Source organism: Cryptomeria japonica, chromosome 8 (genome assembly GCF_030272615.1).
Source record: "Cryptomeria japonica chromosome 8, Sugi_1.0, whole genome shotgun sequence".
Taxonomy (NCBI): domain Eukaryota; kingdom Viridiplantae; phylum Streptophyta; class Pinopsida; order Cupressales; family Cupressaceae; genus Cryptomeria; species Cryptomeria japonica.
The window spans coordinates 170,952,865-170,980,104 of NC_081412.1; the positions used below are offsets into that span (position 1 = coordinate 170,952,865).

General features: G+C 40.0%; 1 protein-coding gene across 1 annotated transcript; it reads right to left on the reverse strand.

Annotated features, from left to right (window-relative positions):
- Nucleotides 1–633: 633 nt before the first annotated feature.
- Nucleotides 634–27,034, reverse strand: LOC131857427 (uncharacterized). Its single transcript, XM_059209998.1, has 3 exons — nt 26,267–27,034; nt 19,236–19,306; nt 634–1,061 (listed from the first exon to the last, which is right to left on the reverse strand). Exons 1-3 carry the CDS (start codon nt 26,879–26,881, stop codon nt 1,007–1,009), a joined length of 741 nt encoding a protein of 246 aa, XP_059065981.1. The 5' UTR covers nt 26,882–27,034; the 3' UTR covers nt 634–1,006.
- Nucleotides 27,035–27,240: the final 206 nt, after the last annotated feature.

A 27,240-nucleotide genomic window follows, 5' to 3' on the forward strand; every position in this document is an offset into this window, starting at 1 on the left:
TATACACTCTTTCTTCCATTCCAATCATTCCACAAGCATCTACAAGAAGATTGCATAATTTCCACACACAAGAAGCAAACTGAAAATTTCAAATCACAAATTTCAAAACAAGAAGAGAACCTCCAACCTTGAAACAATAGCAAGCAAAGAGATGAAAAATTTCCAGTCTTGCAAACCAGGTCGAATTTCCAGTTCCTCCAGGAAGTTTTCTAGAATTTCTCTCCAAAAATTCCTCTCTTCCTTCTCGTGAATTTTAGGAATAGCATGAAAATTATCTTTTAACCTAAACTTTCTAGGTTAAAAAGTTATTCCATCCAATCAGATTTAAATATTTTAAAACTAAAAAGAAATCAGATTTACTCCATTTTTAAAAATAATTCTTTTCCAACAATTAAAATGAAAAAGTCAAATGAAAAAGTAAAAAGGAAAGTTTTTATTAATTTCTATCTCCAAAATACTTTCTTTCAACATAATCATTTAACATTTAAATGGCTAGGCAATTATTTATTTCCTTCCAAGATATATCAATGCACCTTACAAAATAAATAAGCCATTTAACCATTTAATCTAGCAAACCATTTATTTAATTAAATCAATAATCACAGAGCATAATAATCAACTAATTATGCCCACAAAAGATAACATCGTCCATTTAATTAAATAACCATTTAAATAACAGAAACATGCAAAACCAAGAATGATCCAATGACGACTCTCAAAATGACCAAACCAAGGCACCATGACTCGCATAACAATCAGACGGGAAAGACAACCGACTGACAACACTCACACGTGTGTGACTGTGGGTCAAACTAGGATACAACAACTATCTCCTCCACTCCCATCGGATATATATAAGGCATGCTCAAACCTGTGAAAGCAGGTGGAGTCAATACCCTGTACCTACCTAGTACTAGTACCTGCAATGTCCTGCACCAAATAATCCACACGTGCATATAGACAAATATATAAATACAGACACGACACACACACCGATGAAGGAGAGTCATGGCATTCCCTGTCTCACCAAAGTGAGTGAAGGAAAATCATCTCCTCGCATCCTATACACATGCAAACACACAACATGTAAATAACGCATTGCACATATAAGGTAAAAGTGTCAGTCCATGATAATGATCCAAAAAATAGCATTAATCATAAGCACTGAAATACTGCATAAAAGCATACACCATACATCCAGATAAGCATGAAATAACATCGCATATAATCTGAATCAATATACAATAAGGTTCCACTGAATAGTCACAAAAGTAAATAAAAATATACAAAAAGAGGCTGATCAAGGAGGGGTACTACAATACTCAGTGATTTTGACATCGAATACATCAATAGAAAATCTATAAAAGGACAAATCATAGCAAACCAACCTGCAAAAGCACATTTACAAGATAATTATCCAATGGTGATAGATTTCCCAAATGAATTAGTATTTACACTATCGACACAAACACAATGGAAATTATTCTTTAATGGTTCACATACAAATCATGGAGCACGAGCAGTAATTCTACTCATAACTCCTCAAGGGGATTCAATTCCCAAATCATTTAGGATTAGCTTCCCTTGCACCAATAACATTGCTGAATATGAAGCCCTGATGATAGGACTGCTCATTGCACTACAAATGGAAGATCAAAGATCTACAGGTCTTTGGAGACTCACAAATCATTATTAATCAAGTCAATGATGATTATAAAACAAAAGATGACAAGTTACAACCATACAAACAACTCATGGAATAATGAAAGAAACACTTCACCAAGATCACATTTGAACAGATACCAAGAGTGCAAAACAAGGAAACAGATGCGATGGCAATAATAGGATCTCTCCTGGATATGCCGAATGATGGAAATCACTTTGAATTTCAAGTGGAATAACTCATTGTCCCAGCTTATGAAATACCATCCACTGAATATATATGTATGATAGTAGGACCCGAGTCTCCATGGTACAAAGATATATACGCATACCTGCATGATCAATATATACCTCCCAATTTTTAATGGAATCAAAGGAAGGCACTCATATGACAATTGTCAAAACATGCAATCGTTGCTGATACTTTATACAGGAAAAATATAGACAACACCTTATTCAGATGCCTTGATATGGAGGAGGCACAAATCGCCTTCAAATAAGTTCATGATGGAATATGTGGTGCACATTCTTCTGGAACTGCTCTAGCAAAAACACTGTTATGAACAGGTTATTATTGGCCTACAATAGAAAAGGACGCTTACAAGTATGTCCAAAGATGCAGGCAATGCCAAATACATGGGAACCTCATTCATACACCTGCTCAAGATCTTCAACCAATAACATCACCATGGCCATTTTCACAATGGGGATTAGATCTTGTAGGGAAAATAAATCCTACCTCTTCCAACAGACATAAGTTTATTCTCATAGCTACAAAATATTTCACAAAATGGGTTGAAGCTGTTAGTGTAGGTTTTTTATTTTCCTTATGTTAGGGGATATTTATTTTTTCCTACACATATTATTTAAGCTTTCTTAGGTTAATAGGAGTGGTTTATAAGAGGACACGTGGTGAAATACTTTAGCTACATGTGTAACTCTCCACCTCACATGGGTAGTTGAGTTACACACCCTCTTTTGGCTTGTTGTGCCACCTCTCATAACCACTATTTTGTCATTTCCTAAGTGGGTTATGGGGTAGTTGGGTTTCACACCCTCTTTTGGCCTTATGTGCCAACTTTCTCAACTCCTTTTTTGTCTTCATGTAGGGAGGTTATGCCACATGTTTTGGCATTTACCAAGAAGGTAAAACCTCCCACTTTTTATGGGGAATAGGAGTTAATGCACCCCTTGGATGTATATGCTTATATTTTTCTATATAATAAGCACTATACTCTCACCTTCACAAGTCAAGCAGGTGAAGTGATAGCTTGGTGAGAGTCTTCTCCAAATTCTCTTCTTTGTCTCTATTTCTCTCTCATATCGAAATTATCTTCATTCAGCTATTTTGATCTTTGATCATCTGTTGTGTGAGGAGTTTCATGTGATCTAAGACCGACATCAGATCTTGGCTCGGTTCTCGCTTCTCGCAGAATCTCACATGGTATCAGAGCTTATTGTCTGGTATAGCTCATTGTTTTTCTTAATTTATTTGAGGGATTTGAGACTTTTATATAGCTAATATTTTCCTTAAAAACTAAGTATGCTCTTCTCCTACATTCTCGTGTGATCTGGAGAATCAGAACAGTTTAAAGGAAAATAGCTTCTAGTTAAATTTGATTTACATGTATGTGTTCTTGTAAGATCTGGGTGATTGCAGCTTTGTGGTAATATTGAAAGCTTAATAAGAATTTTCAAAGTGTCCATAAGGCTTGAAAAAGTCAAAAGTGACTTTTACTTCACCAAAATCAAAGTTTGGAGGACATAGTAAAAAATCAGAGTAAATTTTTTTTACTAGAGCTATTTTCATTTCGGCTTTAGTGTTTCAACTTCTGTTCACTTGCACAAAAAATGATTTTTGGGTTTTCTTCTCAGCATTGAAAAACTTTTGGGTTTCGGATGGTATTTCTAGAAAATGAATAAATTTTGCAGAAATTGAGCTTGAATAGGGCCTAATCCATTTTTCTATTAGGGAAATTCAGCAACATTTCTTAAAAGTTGCACAACTTTTGCCTCGAGTGTCAGATTTTTGCAAACAAATACTTGACAAAAAGTTGGAAATGAGCACTCTCCATTATTACAGGTCTAATTGAAATTATTTGCCTTTTTCTATCAGATATTAAAGGTTGTATCAGCTGCTTCTTTTTCTCTTCAACTGGTCATATCTTTCTCCTCACAACTCTGTTTTTCAAAAACTAATAGTTGTTGGAAAGGTATTGAGATAAATTAAGCAGTTATAAGGCTGATTTGTTTTAGATCTTGTCTCAAATTATTTGTATTTGAAATCTCTATTGGTTTCTTAAAGAATTGTAATCTGATAAAAAGCCTTGTAAATGCACTAATTATAAAGTGCCAACCTTATAATATTTGGGGGGCGTGATTTCTGAGACTAGTGAAAAGGGGGGGTGTCTCTTGTGCCTTCTTTCTTGCACTTTTCCTGATTCTTTGCAATATTCTTCTCTACTATCATGGATGCATCTATAGTTCCACTTTTAACACCATATAATTACTTTGAATGGAAATCTAAGATGATAATATATCTAAAAAGACATGGATATCATTGTGTTACTATGGGACTTGAAACTAAACCTCAAGATGATGCAGAAAAGATTAAATGGTTTAATAAATGTGATGAAGCTTTTGGTACTCTATGTATGTCAGTCTCTCCAGACCTTCTTTTTCACATTGAATCTGCCACTACACCAAATGCAATGTGGACCACTTTGGAAAACCTCTTTGGTAAGCAGGATGAGCTAAGAGGTCATCAGTTAGAGAATGAACTCATAGGGTTGAATCCAACCAATTTTGATACTATACAAGACTTCTTCACTAAACTTAAGTCTATAAGATTGTAGTTGGAATGGTGTGGAATTAAGAAATATGATAAGCAACTGATCTTGAGTATTCTTTCTAAGCTTGGTCCTAACTATTCAGTGTTTGTTTCTACATTCTATGCTACAAAATGTGCCCTAGGTACCACATTCAAAATGCCTTCTCTGGATGAATTTGCTGTAGAACTCACTAGGGAGCAAGACAAATTGGTTCAAATGGGTACAATAAAACCCTCTAAGTCACATGCCTTAGTTGTAAATCGAGGCACGAAAGAACAAAAAGGGTCTAGTAAGCAAGATAAGAAACAAAAGAACCAAGGAGAGAAGAAAAAATATTAGAAATCTGCTACTTCAAAAACAGATAATCAGACCTCTTCATCAAGAGGTGAACAACCTAAGAAGGAGAAGGTCAAGTGTTCTTATTGTAAGAGGCCTGGTCATGATGAACATAAGTGTTTAAAGAAACAAATTGATCACCTTTCAAATCTTCTTGAAAAGAATAATATCAAGGTGCCTGATTCAGTCAAACAAAGTTCATCAGAAGGATCTTCTAAGGATACAAATAAGAGTAAAGGGAAAGGAAAGGGTAAGGCCCTAGTTGTTGTTGCTTCACAACCCAATTCTTGGATAATTGACTTGGGTGCTTCGCACCACATGGCTTCTTCAAAAGATGATTTCACCTCTTTAGAGCCATGTTCTATGCCTTCCATACTAATGGGTGATGACACTCCTGTTGAAGTGCAAGGGAGAGGGTCTGTTGATGTGGGCGAAGGAACATTTAAGGATGTCCTTTGTGTTCCATCTTTATCAACTAATCTCCTATCTATTTATTAGATCACTTACACTGGTTCTAGCAAGTGAGTTGAGTTCATGCCAGATACAGTGGTAATCAGTGAAATGCATAATGGGTCTACTATTGCTATGGGAAAAGCAGATCATCAACCTATATTATATTAGTTTTATCACTTTGTTCCTAACTCTCCTTCGACTGTTTTACTCACTCATGCAGATGAGATTAGTTGTTTGTGGCATCAACGATTTGGCCACTTGAACTATCGTTACTTGCAACAACTCAGTAAACAAGACATGGTTTCAGGGTTGCCTTCTATTCAATTTTTTGATGGAGTTTGCCAGGGATGTATTCTTGGTAAGCATCTTGAGGAGAAGTATGATAAAGGCAAAGCATGGAGAGCTCCACAGCTATTGGAGTTGGTACATAGTGACTTGGCAGGACCATTTCCACAACCATCTTTCAGTATGGCTAGATATGTCTTAACATTTATTGATGACTTTTCCAGATTTACATGGGTTTACTTTCTCAAACAAAAGTCTGAGGTATTTGAGAATTTTCTAGATTTCAAAGCTTTTGCAGAGAAACAATCTGGGAAGTTCATCAAGATTCTGCGTACAGATAATGGGGGTGAATATGTTAATAATCAGTTTGAACAATTTTGTGCTTCATAAGGTATCAACATGCAGCACACAGTTCCATACAGTCCTCAGTAGAATGGTGTTGCAAAACGGAAGAATAGGTCCTTGAAGGATATGGCAAATTGTATGATTCACTCCAAGTTTTTGGCACCTCAATATTGGGCAGAGGCCATCAATTGTGCATGTTACATCCAGAATCGAGTTCCTCATAAAGCTGTGAAGGGGGTAACTCCTTTTCAAGCTTGGACCAGTTAGAAACCTACAGTTAAGCATTTCAGAGTGTTTGGTTCTCTTGCATGGGCCCACATTCTAGTAGAGAAATGCAAGGCTATGGATTCGCAAAGAAAGCCTTGCATATTTGTTGGGTATCCAGATGATGTCAAAGGGTATAGACTTCTCCATCCCTCTACACATGAGTTTTTCATTGAGAGGAGTGTTCATTTTGAGGAGAGTTCTTCTATTTCTTCTCATACCACTTCTCCATCCACTATCACATTGGAGACATTGCATGATGTTGACAGTTCTTCTGAGGATCTTAATCCTCCTAATCCTATTCAGGAGTCTTCTTCCTCCACTTCAGATGGTGACAGTGATGGTGAGGATTCACATTCTTCTCATAGTCATCCTTCAGAGGTTGATGATTCTCCCCCAAACTCTCCAGCTTCAGTGCCTCTTTGGGCTCGACAAACTTTTGAGTCAGCAGGAGATTGGCTTGGTGATCCATCAGATTCTAGAAGAACTAGGTTACAATTTCAGCAAGCTCCACATCTCTTCATTGCTTCAGCTTCTGATCCACAGTCTTTTTGAGAAGCTACAGGTGTTCCCGAATGGGATGCTGCAATGCAAGAAGAGTTTAATTCCTTGGAAAGGAATCACACATGGGATTTAGTTCCTCTTCCTAAGGGAAGGAAACTTGTTTGATGCAAGTGGATCTATCAAACAAAATTTGTAGCAGATGGGTCGGTTGATAAGTATAAGGCTCGCTTGGTAGCAAAAGGCTTTTCCCAACTTCCAGGGGTTGATTACTCTGAGACTTTTGCTCCAGTTGCTAAGATGAATTCCATCCGGCTTGTCCTTGCTATTGCTGCAACCCATCATTGGAAAGTTCATCAGATGGATGTCAAGAGTGCATTTCTTCATGGTGACCTTCAGGAGGAAATCTACATGGAGCAGCCACAAGGGCTTGTTCAAGATCCTTCACTTGTGTGTCGACTTTGAAAGTCTCTCTATGGCCTAAAACAAGCTCCTCGAGCTTGGTATGCCAAGATGGACTCCTTCCTTCTGACAATTGGTTTTATTCGATGCCATTCTGATCCGAACGTCTATATTCTACACCAGGATGATACTCTCACATTTCTAGTTCTCTATGTTGATGACTTGTTGATCACGGGGAGTCACTCATCCACCATCAAGGTATTGAAAACTGCTCTACATGATAGATTTCTGATGTCAGACTTGGGTCTTCTACATTACTTCTTGGGAATTGAGATTACTCAATCTTCTTCAGGCATCTTTCTTGGACAACCCAAGTATGCACTTGATATGCTCTCTAGATTTCGCATGGCTGACTGTAAGCCTACACCTACTCCTTTTTTGTCTGGGGTCAAACTTGAGGCTAAGTGCTCTTCACCCTTGGTTGATAGCACTTTATATCGACAAATTGTTGGGAGCCTCATCTACTTGACTCATACGAGACCTGACATTTCATATGCGGTGGGCATGGTCTCTAGATTCATGCTGGAGCCACATGAGTTGCATTGGAAAGCAGCTAAGCGGATTCTCCACTACATTCAGGGTACTCACAATTATGGAGTTCAGTATGCAGCAGGCAGGGATATTGACTTGGTGGGATATATGGATTCAGATTGGGCGGGTGATTCTCAGGATCGCAAATCCACTTCAGGGTATTGCTTCTCACTTGGTTCTGGTCCAGTTTGTTGGTTGAGTAAGAAGCAGTCTGCAACTTCTCTTTCATCAACAGAGGCTGAGTATCGAGGGGCAATTAATGCCACCACTGAGGCTATTTGGCTTCAGAATACTCTCACTGAGTTTGGTATTCCAGTTAGGAAGCCTACTATCATCTTTTGTGATAATCAAAGTGCTATACAGATCTCAAGAAATCCAGTTCATCACCAAAGGATGAAACACATTGAGATACATATGCACTATATTCGGGAGCTCATTCAGGAAGGAATCATTGATCTTAAGTATTGTTCTACAATGGAGCAAACTGCGAACATCTTCACCAAACTCTTCACCGAAAGCAAGTTCCTTCATTTGCGATCTCTGCTTGGGATATGACAGGTGTCTACTACAGGAGGGACTTCTTAGTCCTCCTTTCTTTCTCTCCTTATTTAGGGGGGAGGCTATTCCTCTTATGGGGGGGCTTCTTCTTTTGGGGGGTCTATCTATGTACATGGGTACCTAACATGGTTGCATTTGCTGGGACCCATATTTTCACCCACCTAAGCTATGCTTAAGGGGGGGTGTTAGTGTAGGTTTTTTATTTTCCTTATGTTAGGGGATATTTATTTTTTCCTACACATATATTATTTAAGCTTGCTTAGGTTAATAGGAGTGGTTTATATGAGGACACGTGGTGAAATACTTCAGCTACATGTGTAACTCTCCACTTCACATGGGTAGTTGAGTTACACAGCCTCTTTTGGCTTGTTGTGCCACCTCTCATAACCACTATTTTGTCATTTCCTAAGTGGGTTATGGGGTAGTTGGGTTTCACACCCTCTTTTGGCCTTATGTGCCAACTTTCTCAACTCCTTTTTTGTCTTCATGTAAGGAGGTTATGCCACATGTTTTGGCATTTACCAAGAAGGTAAAACCTCCCACTTTTTATGGGGAATAGGAGTTAATGCACCCCTTGGATGTATATGCTTATATTTTTCTATATAACAAGCACTATACTCTCACCTTTACAAGTCAAGCAGGTGAAGTGATAGCTCAGTGAGAGTTTTCTCCAAATTCTCTTCTTTGTCTCTATTTCTCTCTCATATCGAAATTATCTTCATTCAACTATTTTGATCTTTGATCATCTATTGCATGAGGAGTTGCATGTGATCTACGACCAACATCAGATCTTGGCTCAGTTCTCGCTTCTCGTAGAATCTCATAGAAGCAATCCCGATGATTTTCACAATAGGAAAGCAAATAGCTAAATTCATCCTGAATTATATTATTTGCAGGTAAGCAGTACCCATGTGCATCGTGACTAATAATGGTCGACCCTTAAAAAATCAAGATGTGAGTGAACTTTGTGAACAATTTAACATCCAGAAATGTTTTGCAACACCCTACTATCCCTAAAGAAATGGTCAAGCTAAGGCAAAAAATAAATCTATTTTGAAAATTTTAAAGAAATTTGTCAATGATAGTGGATGAGATTGGCATCTCCAACTAAATCCAACTCTATGGGCTTATCAAACTAGTATCCGCACGACAACCGGTACAACACCATTCTCTCTGGTTTATGGTGTAGAAGCCATCTTACCTATTGAAATAGAATTTCCATCCCTAAGAGTCTCTCTAAAAAACATAATCTCAGAAGAAAACTATAGAGTAGCATGTTTGCAAGAATTAGAATTCCTAGATGAAAAATGACAAAGCATTCTAAACCATTTACAAGGCTACCAAAACAGAATGAGAAGAAGCTACAACAAATGAGTCAACCCACGTTGCTTCAAAATAGGAGATATTGTTCTTAAAGAAAATCAAAGAAACCTTGTTGAATGTGAAAAACCAAGAAAGTTTGAACCTAACTGGTTGGGTCCATTTGTCATAACGAAAGTAATTGAAAATGGTGCTTACCATTTGTAAACAATGGAGGGAGATTCACTCCTTGATCCCATCAATAATATGCTAAAAATATATTACATCTAAGGGCGGGTTCATTTCAAATTCCAGTACTGCATATGCATAATTCTTTATCGCATTGCATTATCCCTTTCTCATATAGTTGCATCAATAAAACATGATGATTGTCTGAGTTATTAGCCTGTCTGCACTGAAAAGAATGAAGGTTGTCTCATTTCCTAGATACATGTTCATGAATTCTTTAGGAGGTCTTTAGTCATTCATCTTCAACGTGACATTGTGATTATGATTTATCCTTGGTTGGGTAGAGGTTTCCTTATCAAGTCTTGTTACCCAAAATCTATCAATTTCTATATCTCACACATTAATCAAAAGCTCTAAGTCATTACAAATACCTAGTTGGTCATGTGGCTAGTGAAAAATCCAATATTCTACTTCAGCACCACTGTAATTGTCATACCCAACTAGGTTTCATTACTTACAAGTCAAGGCAAGAAAAAAAAGAAAAAAAAGTGTTATGTCAATATCCATCTCAAAGCAAAAAGAGAAAAGATATATAATTGAAATCTCACACATACAAGTGTGACAAAAATAAGCTTGACTATGGGAACATGCAAATAACTCCATCAGGGCTATGGACGCCTACTGGAAATGGAGCAATGTTTGAGAGATTATAGTGCATAACCTTGTCGGAGCCCTAAAAGCTTGCTGGCAACGAGGCTCTATCCAGGATGCTTTTGAAGTCAGAATAACTCACATAGCTAGCCACATAGGATTCCAAGTCAGAATGAACTCAATTGCACACACATGGGCAAAAGAAGGATCAAAGTTTCAAGAATTCATGGAGAATTATTCTGTGCCTCCATTCATAAATCTTGGTTACAAGGTGTGTTAAGTGGGATGGTCAAAGTCTTTTTGAGAATGAATTGAACTCCTATCTTTGAAACGATTCTCACCTTTCACCCAATTAGTGCATTTCAGGATGAAAGACACACACGCTCATCCTTTTTCGAATAGGAATTGCATTTTATCATGCATCCTACATTAGCATAATTCATATTGAAATTTCATTATCCCCTCATACATGTTGCATATCATTATCATAGATCTGCACTTGGGGGCATAACTGAAAAAATCCAAAAAAATAAAAGAACGATAACTGAAAAAATCCAAAAAAATAAAAAACGATAATTGAAAAAATCCCCCCCCCCAAAAAAAAAAACGATTACTAAAAAAATTACAAAAACATCAAAAAATTCAAAAAACATCAAAAACGATCCTAAAAAAATTCTAAACATTTAGATAAATGATCCTGAAAAAAAATCCTAAACATATAGAAAAGGTCCAAAATCCAATCTAAAAAATAATCAATATCGATCCACAAAATCCAAAAACATTCAAATATCAATTTAAAAATTGCAATAAATTGTCTCACAAGAATCAAACACCCCAATAGATGTCCAACAAACATTTCACGTGAAGTTAAACAAAGGATACGACTATCTTTTCAAAACATTTGCAATCAAATTGATCAATGGTCTAATCTATCGATCTATCAAACTATCAACGTGATCAACATCTTGTCTTAAACAAAATCAGTACACTTGAAACCAGACAGGTCAGTCTTAAACGTGGTCCAAAACTTCTGAAACCAAACATTATCAAAATCACATCAAACATATCAAAGCAAAGGCACAATTAGTCTAACTGCTGAGTTTTGTCTATTTTTGGTTGACTCTTTTTTATCAAATTGGTGAAGATAATTTCTTTTAGCTACTCAAGGATGTCCAAAAGGTGACTAGAGGAGCCGTGATGGGCATGATCCTTTTCTTTGTTTTTTGTTTGTGGTTTGAACCAATGAAGTTTTGGGGCAATTTCTCTAGTGGGTGTCTGTGATAGGAGCATTCAACTTGTGAATGCCACACATACCTCAACCCCTAGTGTAATTCCCAGAATGGAGGGTTCATTCCTTGTCTGTTATGTGTTTGTTTCTTTGCAATGAGATATCTATACATCTTGGTTATTCATACCCTGATGTAATAAGCTCCATTGTTATACAATAAGGCTCAATGGTGATAATGTATTGCACTATGAATAAAGCAATGAAGACTTTCTCATCAAATTTTTTTATCACATCAAAATCCAGAATAAACAAATATTGATTCAGTTGATTGACCATTCTACATCTAACAACTAACAATTCTTTGAAGGTCTTCAACACATATTTTGACACACAAAAACAAACATCTCACATTTTTATAATCATTCCATAATGATAGTCCATTGCATTATAATAAGATTTTCATCAACCATTATGCATCACAACATAGAGCTACATCAAATCACTGCATGATATCACATTCATAAAGAATTCATCTTCACAATAAAGAAACATTACACCAAGAAGTTCACCATCAAAAAGTTCATCAAGAAACCATATCATATATATCATATAGAAATGTGTCAAAATATATTGTATCTACAATATCAACATCAATATCCAATCTCTCAACCTATACTGCCTCTATTAGTAGGTGTATCTCGACTAACTCCAACATGTCCCGACGACGCTCTAGGTGGACCCATCACTCCTCCACTGCTAGTCTGTCGAGAGGTAGATCGACTTGATCTTCCCCCCATGAAAGCACTAAAACTAGGTTACCTCTGACCCTCAGGAATAACTCTCTCATAAGCCTACCGATAATAAATAGCCTCCTGTGCAACAACAAAATATCTATCTGCCTGGATACGAGCCTCCATCACCAACCCAAATAACTGATCATATGCATCCATAGTGATCTGAGTTCTCCTAACTGCCTCATTCCTCTCCCTCTGTAATCGATCTCTCTCAGCAACTATCTGATCCCTCTTTGCAGTCAACTCCTCCATCGCATGTCGATACTGATCCCTATCCTCCATCCGTCATTGTCGCAAAGTAGCAACCAAGTCCTCTAAATGACTAACTTGATCTCTCAGTCCCTCATCATCTCCTCTCTCCACACCTACATACTTTGAAGCCTGTGGAATCTCCACATCATAACCATCATCCCCGCCCTCATCTCCATCGTTGCTTGATGACCCTGATCCTGACTCATCACTCTCATCATAACTTCTCATGGATACAATATCTCCACCAATATCCAAATCCTCCCTATCACTATCCACTTGTCCTACAACAACTGCTATCAAATCTATACCTCCTCCACCTCTACCATCTCCACCTCTACCTCCTCTATTTGCTGGTACAAATAGTAAATTAAGTACAGGAAATAATAATGTACATAACAATGCATACCAGACATGACAGAAAATATATCTTTATTCGCACATTCAATTATTACAGAGAAGAGACCAAAGATGGTCAACCAAGGATTACACTAGATCCGACAATACCATCCCCCTTCCTTGATAGTACCTGGCATAATTAAAGGACTCGACGGTTGCCGAGAGGTACACAATCGTCAACCAACTGATACATAACCACCCAATATTGACAAACCACTCAATATAATTAATTAATACCTTGTCGGGTAAAAAATATTATCAAACATAACAATAGGGAATTTATGCTGACAACATTATCCCCCCCACCACCAAAAAAAAAAGTCATCTTCTAGACGACAAGCAACCATCAAGTAATATTCAGGAAGACTGACAACTTCGATGGGACAACCCCAACTTCTAGTGTACTTGCCAAATCAAATGGGGGTTTGGGGCAACACCTCCAATGGGGTCAAGGGGCAACACCTCTTGCGGGGGTTTGGGGGCAGCGTCCCCAGCAGAGTCAAGGGGCAGAGCTCCTTGCGGGGTCGAGGGGAAGCGCCCCTTGCAGGGTCCCGCCACCAACACCAAATTATAACCTTCAAACCCACACTGAAGTCTATGGCGTGCATCAATTTTTTTCTTTTCTAAGACGTCAGGAACGAGGCCAATGAAGTCAAAATTCTGATCAAGGTGCATTCTCCCATACGGGAATTGTGTTTTCTGACTTATTCTTTTGTATAGACTTGTGCTTCTCTCTTGGTTGTATGATGCATAGGTGTGTGGCTTGAGACTCCCTTCATCCAACTCAAAGCTGATGCCTTCGAGTTTTTGATATATTGCTTCCTTGACCATATGATATTTCTCTTGTGGTCCATACGGATTTCTCTTGGTTTTCGTACAGCCTCTGCCTTTGGTTGTCGTACCTGTAGCATGGTAAAATGACCTCTCCTTGATTGCATCCCTGTATACCGTACGATGCCTCATGTACGATGTCCGTATGACTTTCATGCATGTCGTATGATGTCTCCTGTGCCATATCCGTCGTACAGTTTCACCATACACTGTACCCTTTCTCTATGTAATTTATGTCATACGTTGTATGGATCAAATGAATGGACTACACCGTATGGAATGGTTGGATGATCTATGTCGTACGGGTTGATTGAACTAGGCATGTCGTACGGGTGAGCTACGCCGTACGGAATGGTGCTCTATCATGTGTTGTACGGAATGGTGCTCTTTCGTATGCCGTATAGACTCCTCGCCTTGTCGTATAGAATGGTGCTCCATGCTTGTGCTTCGATCATACTTGTTGACCGTACAATGTACGATATTTTCGCACCTGTGCTTCCCTGACTCTCTCTTGACCGTACAGATCTCCAGCACTCAACTTCTCTAGTTTGTATGGTGTAGCTGGGGCTCTTAGCTTCGTGTGGCAACCTCATCACATTGACGCAACCTGGATCCTCAAGAGCCAACTTTCTCTTGTCTGCTCTGAACCATACGGCAGAATTGCTTTCGGTTGATGTGAACCGTTTAGTGTATAGTATTAACTTCTTCGGGGCATCACCACCAGGCTCTACAACATCCAATTTCAAATCCTCGCCCTGTGAATCTTCTTCATACACCTTAGATACTTCCCCATTCCCACTCGGCGACCTCTGTTCATACGGTACAGGCTCACTTGGTAACTATTCATACAACCCAGACACACCAACGTCAGATGTGCATAGATAAATGTCGTATGACAAACTTTGTACTTCCTCAATTTGGCCAATTTGTAGCATGTTACAGTCAGGGTCAGAAACTTCATAATCCTCCATCTACCAGTGGAATAATGCATTAAGAGAACTCCTCTCATCTTCAAAGTAATCTTCTAGTTTGAGCACCCCTTCATCATTGGGTTTCATGCCTTTCCTTCCTCCGTCCATATCTAACTCTCCACCCTTAGACTCAGAGTCTGAGGGTGCTAGTTTTTCACTCACCGGTTGGTTGGTCAAGTCAATGATGTACTTCCTCCCATCACTCTTGATCGAGAGTGTCTTTCGCTTCCAGTTATGATTCGCCTTGGCAGTAACCAACCATCCCCTCTCGAGGAGTGCATCGTACGCCTTCTTCTGTAATCGGATAACTACAAAGTCCAAGAAAAATTGTTGTGTCCCAATCATTACTTTTTGTTCCATCAATGTACCCAACAATTGGATGTCGTGCTGGTCGGCACCTACTAAGTGGAAGGTTGGCGCTAAAGCTTCGGCTTCCCTAGACATTTCCATGTGTCTTCTGGCAGTACATTTACTCTCGAGCCTTCATCAACAATGGTGTTTGTCAACTTCTTCCCCATTATTTCCATCTCGATGATCGTCGGCTTCCTCTCGATGCTCACCATCAACAACATTGGATCACTAGACTCATTCCCTTTGGCTGATGGTTTTCCTATCAGTTCCTCCTCGTGTGGCTTACATTGGTTCTGGAAGACTGTGTCGTCACTAACTGTGTTGGTAATTGACATTCTCAGTTGCGGCATAGTTTGCAGAAGGTCTGCCACCTTGATCGGTACAGTTGTTTGTAGCACCTGTCGGACTATGTTTTTCTCTAACTCCCGCAATGACATACTTGCAGTTCCATTGGAAGTTACTCGTTCCTTCGCCAACACTTGTTCTACTTCAGCTTGTTCCTTTTTCGTACCAGAGTTTGAATATATTGCCTTCTTTGTTTATGCTCTTGTGATTGCCAAAACTACGTCCTCTTGTTCCTCCATGTCCACACATGTTAATACCCTTCTGATTCGGGCAATTAGTGTCTTCATGGTCACCTAGTCCACACCATTTGCACAATAATTGTATGTTATCTTTCTTGTTATGGCAGTCTCTCGCAAAGTGTCCCCATTCACTACATTGTTGGCACTATATGATAGGACATCCTTTGGAGTCGTACTATATTTGAATTAGCCCTCGTTGATTTCCATAATCACTTGGCGATACATTATGTGATTTCGATGGGTTGGACTCTCCCTGTGTGAAGAGCACTTGTGTACTTCTCATCTTCAAATTGTACGGGCACTCGTTGCCTGAATGCCCTAGCACTTGGAAAATTTCACAAAACATATTTCTATGACAATTAGCTTTCGTGTGCCCCTCCCTTTTGCACTCAATACACCATAGTTCATTACCTTCATTGTTGGTTCCTTTCTCAGCCTTCAATTCTTTCATCATTCTCAACATATCCCGTCGCAGGGCTCGTACGATTTTTTATTCTTCGTCACTGCTACCTTCAGTGCTCTCATCATCATTGGTCTTCCTCTTCTCTTGGGAGGAGGTTTTATTTTTACTCTCGATATCCATCGCTCGATTGTACGCATCGACGTATGAGGATGGAGGCACTACTTTCATCTTCTTGCGCAGTGAGGGTATCAATCCCTCCTTGAACCACCTCTTCTTCAACCCGTTGACTGGCTGGTTTTCCATCTTGTTCAACGGTTCTTTGAGCCTACGGTTGTAAGCGCATACACTCTCATTTTTCCCTTGCTTAGTATTATAGATTTTGACCACGATCTCATTATCATCCCTCAAGAGTTTGAATTCATCCTAGAATGCCTTCTTCAGATCACTCCATCTCATCTTGTGCTGGGCGTCGAGGTATGTGTACCAATCAATGGCGATCCCCCGAAGGGTGGCCGACAATGCCTTTAGCCAATAGTCCTTGTCATCGTGGCCATTTGCCTCCCAAATGGTGTTGCATGTTTTGCAATGTCGTATCGGGTCCTCTGACCCATCTCCCATGAACTTTGATAGTTTATGCTTCTCCTGGGTGTTCAACATTATTTTCACTCGGAAGGTACGTGTGTATTCGCCTTGTGTGCCGGACCTGGGTGGACTATTTCAACCGCTACGTTCTGGTGCTTTCCCTGCACTCTCGGCCACATAGGCATCCTCTACCCGTCCACCTTCAACGTCCCCAACACTTTGAGTACTTCTAGGTGTGTCGGATTTGAGTGAAATGTTCTGACCGCTATGTTCCGGTGCTTTCCTTGCACTCTCAGACACGCGCGCGTCCTCTACACGTCCACCTCTAGCGTCCCAACACTTCGAGTACTTCCAGGCTTCGACTCGTCTATGTGCTCCCTCTGGCCAAGGGTTGGCAGATCACCTAATCGCTTGGTCTTGACCACCCTATGGCCTCTTCTCATCTTTGATGGGATCTACGGACATGAATCACTCAAGGTTGACCCGACTTCTTTTAAGGAAACGACGCCAAATGTTTGCTGATACAACTGGTAAATTAAGTATAGGAAATAATAATGTACATGATAATTCATACCAGACACGATAGAAAATATATCTTTATTCGTACATTCAATTATTACAGAGAAGAGACCAAAGATGGTCAGCCAAGAATTACACTAGATCCAACAATACCATCCCCCTTCCTTGACAAAACATGGCATAATTAAAGGACCCAACGGTTGCCAAGAGGTACACAACCGTCAACCAACCAACACATAACCACCCGAGACTGACAACCCACTCACTACAATTAATTAATACCTTGTCGAATAACAAATATTATCAAACATAACCATAGGCAATTTATGTTGACAACATCCTCCATCTCTACCTCCTCTATCTCTCCCCCCACCTCTCCCTCTCCCAGTAGAACCCCTGCCATGTCTAATCTATTGAGCACCAATCAGAACTATCGGATTTGTCAAAGGTATAGGCCTATGTTGTATCCACCATACACTATACTGCATTGTGGACCCTGGATGTGCTACACCAAGATGCCATCCCCACAAAACAGGAGCAAGAGCATCAAACTCAACAATAGAAACAAGAGGTTGCACGCAAGCACCCCAATCACCAACCTCTCGAGTAGTATGAGCAAAATAAGTTGTCACATCTAGAATACCCTGTACTTCCCCAAACTATCTGAGTACATGACCAGGAATTTGCATATCAATAACCCTGTGGCTACCCACACCTCGACCAATAAGATATCTTTGTTGTCGACAAAAAGGAAGATGTTGAGCATCAACAGTCTACCCAGAGCAAGTAAGATAAGGTCTCCATGAGAAATACTGTAAGATATCAATCTGATGATGCCAATACAAGATATTAACCAATGCCCTATGCATCACACCAACAATATATCCAAAAGCATATGGCTGATTTGGCTCTAAATCCATATGTAACGCAGGATGAAAAATAGCTATGTACTCTGAAGCCCATGTTTGGAGCAAAGTAATACCACATCCAACTGATTTTTGCTGCAAGTAAACAATCCCATTCATCTGATGATACAAAGTGGCAAGAAGACAAGGACCCCAAGCAAACACATGTCTTTCAATAATCATATCATGTATGATACGTCCCTATCCAACAGGAAAACCATGGGCGTGCCTATCAGGTATCAATAATCTAGCAACAATACAAGCAAGCACAATAGTGAGATCATCATAATCAAAATCATCCCAACGAATCTTGTAACAACCACGGATATGTAGATCCTGCTCCTCACACTTAAACAGGTTACACAAAGTAGAGATACCATCATGACGATCAAAAGTAACTCGTCTACCAAATATCAGAATGTGTAAAATACGCCACACATCCTCAAGTGTGATTGACGCCTCACCAGTCGCTAGATGAAAATAACATGTCTCTAAATGCCACTGCTCAATCAAAGCAGTAATCATGACCCTGTTGGCTGTAACCTTAGGCAAATGTGCTATATAATATAATCCAACTTGTCTTAACAAAGCGGTATCCTCTACATCCAACTCATGACATCGATCAAGACTATCTCGTTGTGTCTGCCTAGCAAGAAGTACTAGATAATGCGTCTACATTTGGAAAATATAAAAATGAGTCAACTACATCATCAAAACAGTCAAGACGCATAAATAAGAAGAAGCGAGGCATTTGTTATCAATTGCGATTCAATATTACCAATTGCGAAGTAAAAGAATCAAATGCGACATACTTATGCCAATTGTGAATCAAATGTATCATATGCGAAACGATAAAATCAAATGTAATTCAAAACGTTCAATTGTGATCCAATGTTAACAAATGCGGCATAAAATATCAACTGTGACATGATTAAATCAATTGCAACAATATCGATACTCAATTGTGACATACATAAAAGATGGCACACCAAAAACTAGTTAATTTTTTTGCAAAATATAGACATAAATTGGCAAAACATCAAGCAACTCACCATGCCACCAGTGTTGGGAGGTCTCTGATATGACCAAACTCGCTCGGATAAATGCAACCTTGCTCTATGACCTGCCATTTCGCTCCAAGGATGACAAAAACACAAATATCTCTAAGCAATTCTTTCAAAACAAAACAATGCAAATGAGCTCAAGTCCATATCAATCTTCATTTTATAAGCTCAAAATTAGGGTTTATTTTAACATAAACGCTCGTGGACCCCTCCAGCTTCAACGGAGTTATAGACATAGCAAACGAGATCGAAACCCTTTCAAACTTCATTTATCACTATCTAGCATATTTCCAAAAAATTGGTCTTTGTTCCATTTTTTTTCTCGACCACTTTTTCTGAGGGCGCATTATACCCTACGTCACCGGGGCATATTGGGACAGTTTTTCTTTTCATTTTCTTTGAAACAATGTCGTTTCGACATTGTCTGCAAGAGGGTCAAATGTAGACACCTAAAAATGTCTCATTAATTCTACACTAGTTATTCGTCTATTTAATTAAGTAATTCTTTAATTATTTGATTAAATTAACTATTTCTTCTAATCATCACCCTTCAACACTCCTAATTATTCTATTTCTATTCTCAAATCATTTTAATCAGTTAACCATATCTCAATTATTAATTAAATATCAATTATTTAATTAATTATGATCTTTTCCTTAGTTAAATAATCTTTATTATTTAATTAATTCTATTTCCTAAGTTTAAATAATTTTATTTAAATTATTTAAATTAATTAATTAAATTCCTCCAATTCCCCAAATTATAATTCCAATTAATTCCATCTAATTTCATTTCATATTTCCCCAAATTTGAATTTCACTTAATTTCATCTAATTCCAAATCATCAAATTCACATTTTCCCCAAATTTGAATTTCAGTTAATTTCATGTGCATTTCAGCATTCGAATGACTGAATTCAAATCCAAATTAAAAATGAAAATCAAATTCAATTTCAAATTCCTACAACACATTGCTAAAATTAGAACTGATTGATCAAATCAGTTGTCTAATCAGTTAACTTAGTTAACTCATCAATCATCCTTTTTAACTCAAAATCAACTTTTTATGACTAATCCATCTATTCACTCTACTGATCAATCAATCCACTTATCTCTCCAATAAATTCAATCTTCTAATCAATCAATCCAGTCAACTAGCTATTCTATTCAGTCTACTAGTCAATCAATTGAGTTCACTCTCCAATCAATTCTGTTAACAGATTAATCTAATGAATTAACTGATCAATCTAAATCAGTTATCTGTCAATCAACACTTGAGTTCAAATCCCCACCTTCTCTGTGTTGAAAATCTATAAATTCAACCTCTTTTCTCAATTCATTCTAGAATCACAGTCTTCAAACAATTGTCTAATCTATGCAAGAATCCCAGTGCAATACCTAAGAGCCACCTACAAGCACAATGGAAGCCACGATGCAGGATGAGGGAGTTTCATTTATTTGAATTTATTCTTATCTTGTGTTAATTTCTATTGGTTTATGTTTGAAATTGCTTTGATAGTTAAGGATTTGGTGATTCGTCCTTATTTCCTATTTCTTCATTAATGATTTTTAAGCATGAAACACATTCCATACATATGCAAACAACACTTCATACACAAGAGGTATCACTAAGTTCATAAGGGGAAGTATGAATTCAAGGGGATCCAACCATTGTGTTATCTTCTAGCTCGAAGGAGAAGACAACTCAAAGGATGAAGCCTCAAAATATTAGAGTATAAGAAGATGTTTCTTATGATCTATTTGCAGATGGAAGTATAATGAAGATCTCATTGCCATTGATTTCAAAAAAGGGAGAGAACTATTTTTTTATTTTTTTTTAAAAAGGGGAAATTTTTTTATTCAAACCAAAGCAAGATACAAGGCAAAAGCCACAGGCTCACTAAAAAAGGAGAACAACCAACAAACCAAACAACAACCCTACATAGTCCTGTCTTCCAATAAAAATCTCTCCAAAATCCCCAGGTAATCAGAAGGTAATTCCTCCCTACCACTGATATCCCAACCATCCCCTTTCTCCGAGGCCCACTTCGCCAAGCAGTCAGCCACGCTATTCCATTCTCTAGGGATGTGACAGAAAGAGATAGATTCCAAGGAACTGCAAACACTTAAAATCTGTCTGACCATCGAAGCTAAATGCCAACTAACACCATCCAACCTCTGGTTGTTCAACATATCCACCACAATCTGAGAGTCAGACTCACAGATAATCCTCCTCCAGCCAAGAAGGCAACCCTGCTCCATAGCAGTCTTAATAGCAAGGGCCTCCATCAGGTTATTAGAGTAATGCCCTTTGTAGACAGAGAAGCAAAAAACAACATCACCATCTTTACTTCTACCAATACCCCCAATACCAGCATGCCCAGGATTTCCACGAGAAGATCCATCAGTATTAATCTTCAGGACCCCATTAGGAGGAGGTGCCCACTTCCCATCACGATAGACCCGTTTCTTGACACGATGGGGCATAATACCAGCAGTGCAACCCCTACTATTAACACCCAGGCTCAGATCCCGCACAACCGCCACATCCCCAAGATCAATACTTTCAGACATATCACATTTAGCCGAAATAGTCTCCTGAAGCCTACTGATAATCTTTGTCCACAGTTGACCCCTATCTAATCTGGAGTCGCAAAAAACCCTACGGTTCCTTTCCATTCCAAAGAATGAAAATAGGCCCAATGATCCAGGCCACCTGAAGAAAAGGAGTCCTCGCAGGAGACCTACCCAGGCTCTCCCAAAACTCAATAAGGGAGGAAGCATGAATGCAACCATGGTGCCAAGCCTCCCACCATCTGTGCCAAATATCACGAGAAAAGGGGCAATGAAAGAATAAGTGGGAAGAACATTCTTCACTGCACCAACAAAGAAAACAAATGGAAGGTCCTTGAAACCCCCGTTTGCGAAGATTCTCCCAAGTGAGACATTTCCTCTGGGCAACCAACCATAAAAAGAAGTTACACTTGGGCCAAGAAAAGTTGTTCCAAACCTTCCTCCACTAGGGCACCTCAGCAGGACCATGTAAATTCCTATCAAGCACAGCATAGCCTTGAGCAACAGTATAATTACCCTTTGGGCAAGGACTCCAAGCCAACTTGTCCCTCTCATTCAGAGAACTGCAAAACCTTCCCTCCAAGATCTTACACAAAGTAGCACGATCCTCCTCAGAACCACCCACAGGCCACTCCTGCGGATCCTTCCAGCAAGACACCTCCAATTGACTAATACGCTTAAAAGTTTTAAAATGCTCCACCCTAATCCATCCAGCATCAAAGAACATCTGACAAAGCGGCAGAAGCTGAGGGAAACTAGAGAGAATGGGAGGGTGACCATCCCAAGAGTCCAGCCAAAATAGAGCATCAGAGCCATTACTACAGATCCAGAAGAGACCATTCCTAACAAGCTGAGCTCCCTTCTTAAGAGTATCCCAAATGCAAGAACCTTTGCCCAACAAAGCAATCCGCGGCACATCCTGGCTCTCAACACCAGGAGCATACTTGAAAGCAAGAATCTTGGCCCAATCCTGATCCTGGTTGTTGCACCATCTCCAGTACAGCTTAGCCGCCAAAGCCATAACCACAAGAGCCATAGACCTAAGGCCAAGGCCCCCAGCATGCTTCGGCCTACAGACAGACTCCCACCTGACAAGACTCCACTTCAAGGAAAGGAGGTTACCCAACCAAAGGAATTGCCGGGAAAGAGCATCAAAATCCCTCACAAAGGAGGCAGGAGGAGTCTGCACACAACACCTATAAATAGGGAGAGATTGCACCACAGCTTTTAGGAGAATCACTCTACTAGCAGAAGAGAGCCACCTGTTAGTCCAATGACTAACCTTACTCCGGAACTTATCCAAAATACCTTGCCAAAAATCTCTACGCTGAGATCCCAGGGCCAAAGGAATCCCCAGGTACATCAGGGGAAGAGAGCCAATTTGAAATCTAAGAATCCTGGCAATCTTATTCTAAATGAGATGAGGAGTATTAAAGAAATAAATGGAAGATTTATCATCATTAATACTCTGACCAGAAGCTTTCAAGTAGATGTCTAAAGTTTTCCTGAAATTTATTGCCTCACTGATTCTAGCCAAGCCCATCAGTCCAGTATCATCCACAAATTGAAGATGAGAACAGGGAGGGAGATCATTGTTCCAGCTCCAGCCATGAATAAGACCCTGCCGCACCTGAGATTTAATAAATCTACCAAGACCCTCCGCCATGATAATGAAAAGATAAGGGGACAAAGGGTCTCCTTGCCGAAGTCCCTGAGAAGCACTAAACCAATCAGAAGGTTCCCCATTAATGAGAACAGAGAAGGAGGACGAGGTCACACAACTGAGAACCCAACTCACCCATTCCTCTTTAAAGCCAAAGGCCAAGAGGATATTCTGAAGGAACTCCCAACTCACCTGATCATAAGCTTTAGCCATATCAAGCTTAATGAACATCGCCTTCTCCTTAGAAGAAGCCATAGAGTGAATAGCCTCCGTAGCAATCATGACACCATCCAATATTTGTCTCCCTTCCACAAAACCTCCCTGCTCAGCAGAAATCAAAGCACCAAGGAGAGGTTTGAGTCTCTCAGCAATCAACTTGGTGATGATCTTGTAGACAACATTGCATAAAGCAATAGGCCTAAAATGGTCCATTCGATTAGCCCCCTCCTTCTTAGGTATGAGAGCCAGAAAGTAGAATTCAAAGACTTAAGCATTTGTTTGTTCCTAAGAGATTCCTGGACCACCTCAAGGAGATCAAACTTTATTATTTCCCAAAATTCCTAGAAGAACTCAATCGGAAACCCATCTGGGCCAGGAGCTTTGCCTTTTTTCATACTAAACACCACTCTCTCCAATTCAGGTAACAAGATTGGACACAAAAGAGCCCCGTTCATCTCATCCGAGACCAAGCAAGGAATACAATCCAAGATAGCCCTCTCCTCAGATCTAGCAGCAATATCCTCCCTAGTAAAAAGATTAGAAAAATAGTTGACAGCTTCCCTAGAAATTTCACCATAGGACAAGACTAGAGTCCCATCACTGGAGACAAGAGTGGAAATAGAGTTCCCCTGCCTGCGGGCCTTAACCGAATTGTGAAAGAAAGTTGTGTTCCTATCCCCCTCTTGAAGCCAATCAATACGAGATTTTTGCTTCCAGAAAATCTCCTCCTGAAGCTCCCACTCTTCTAAGCCCTTAAGGGCCAAGGACTCAGCATTCAAAAGGTTAGAGGACAACCCATGATCACGAATCTGACGAGTGACACTATCTAGCTTGGACTAAGCAACAAGCTTCTGAGCATGTAGGTTCCCAAAACATTGCTTATTCCACCTCTTAAGCCTATACTTCACATGTTGGAGTCGTTTACAAAAAGTGTACATGGCCGTCCCATGGGCAGGAAGCCCTTCATACCACCAATCCAACACAAGATCCCGAAGAGATTGATCACATAACCACATCAATTGAAATTTGAAAGAAGGAGTTTTGTTGACCCCATAAGAGGAGACACAGAGTTTGATAGGCCAGTGATCAGATCCCCTCCAATCCAAGATTTCGGAGCTAGTAGTCCACCTGCTACTCATCCAATAACGAGAAACCAAAAATCTATCAAGCCGTTCTGAGATAGCCTCGTCACCACACCTCCTGTTATTCCAAGTAAAAACTCCATGGCTTGGCTTCATGTCAACAAGGTTAAGGAGACCAATATTAGCTCTGAGCAAAAGAGAAGAAGGATCAAGCCTGGCTAACCCTCCTCTTTTTTCATCCATACTAATGAAATCATTAAAGTCACCAGCTAAAATCCATGGGAGAAACGGGTCCAGAGAATGGACAAAATTGATATGATCCCAAAGATGGGTCTTACCTGGAAGATCAGTAGGAGCATAAATATTGGAGAAGAGACATCTTTCACCAGTTTCAAAATTGGAGGCAACCATAGAGATGGAAGACCGACTAGAAACCCACCATAAGGGGGAGACTTTCCTCGGGTTCCAGAAGCAAGCCACCCCCCCAGAACTGCCCAATGCCCCCACCCCCTACCAGTAGCCTTGGGGCCAGATACGCAGAGCACAATTATTCAAACCATCCACTATAAGCTTGGTTTCCTGTATAAAGACCACATCTGGAGTCTAAGACTCGATTAATCTGTGAACAACCTTTTGTCTAGGGATGCTGTTCAAACCCCTAACATTCCATGATAAAACTATCATTTAGGGGGGTGGGAGAAGTGAGAATCAATGGGTTTCACAGACCCAGACTCAACCAGAGTATCACCCATAATCTTAACCTTCTCTTGATCAGTCTTCCTTCCACTCCTTGATTGTTTATCTAGAGGTCCCTTTTTAAAAGATTTTTGATGCAAGCCTAAGGTAGGAGGAGCCTTAGCACCCTTCACAAGATCCACAGATCCCTTCGTAACTTGGGGGCAAGGAGCTAAACTAGCAGTACCCACCGATATCTGTGACTCCTGGAGGCCACCAATATTCTGAACTTGAGAAGGCAAGTCCAAAGCTGGCTGACAAACCTGTTGGACCCTTGATGATAAAGGCAGCTCCTCCTGCTTTGCATCCACCTCCCGAATCTCTACCTGACCCTTATCCCCAGAAGAAAGCTCAATTGGGATACCATCTTCTTGGACTACGCTATCAAGAACCTCAAACCTATTAAATGTGTCATTATTCTGTCTATCCATCCAGGATCTCTTCTTGCCTTTACCTTTATTATGGGATTTAAACAGGATAAATCCCTCCTTATCAGCAGGCCCATTAGACACTGGAGCTTTCCCCTTGTCCAACCTAGGAGGTCCAGAGGCAGACAGGGGGGAAGAATTCAATCTAGGACATCTGCGGTGTAAATGACCATATTGATGGCAAATTCTGCATCTGAATGGAAGGGTTTCGTAATCTAGCTGCTGGATCCAGGAGGAAGAACCCATGCAAATTTCCATAGAGTCTAGTAATGGATTTTTCAAATCAACTTCAACACAAATACGAGCAAAAGAAATTACCTTACGATCTTGAGTCTGTGAAGCCGATCCAACAGGTTTCCCAAGAAGCAAAGAGATTGAGTGGAGAATATCTTCCTGCCAAAATTCCAACGGAAGCCTCGGCAAACGAACCCACACAGGCACCCGCGAAGGGATCTCCTCAGCAGAGTTGAAGCCCATATGCCAAGGCTTGATGAAGAGCCCAACCTGGTTAAAGAAATAAGGGCCCCCTTCAAAAGCCCTATTCCTGTCCGACATGCTTGAAAAAATAACCAGGAAATAGTTGTTTGCCGCTAAAAGAATCTCCAAATCTCCTTCAGGGTTCCAAACCCGACGTGCCCAGGACTCCAACACAGGGAGAGAAAGTCGAAGGCCCAAAAATTTGCAAATAAGAGCATGTCTGCACCAGTAGTCAACATCCTTCGAAACCTGCTCAGGCTGAATAACCAAAACCGGTCTATCTTCCGATCTCTCCAAACATCCATTTACTTTTTTAATTCGAAACGCCCCTTTTGACGAGGAGGTGCCCTCTCCAGAAAGAGGAAACTCAGTCTGATCCTTGTTATTGGCATTCAATAAAGAGGATGGATCAACCATCTCTAGATCCAGGGAAGAAGCAAGACCCTGATTCTCCATGGCAAAACGAACCCAAGCACCAAATAGCAGAAGGAGAGAAGCAAAGCAGTCGGCCCAAATGCCCAAACCGCCACGCACCCATCGACCAAGAGACCCATGCACCAGATATCGGCCAGAAAAACGCCCAGCCACATACAGGAAGAGATCAAACCCCTGTCCAACCCCCTCCAGACCCCTGCAGACACAAACCCCCCCCCCCCCCCCCCCCCGCGAGCAGAGAACAGCCACCAATGCGCGCAAATGGCAGGTCAAGCAAGCTAGGGCACGCAGGCCCTAGCTCGCACTAGGGCTCCGCGAAACGCCATCCCCTTTCAAATATCCTAGCACCAACAATTGGATCAAAAAAAAAAGAAAAAAAG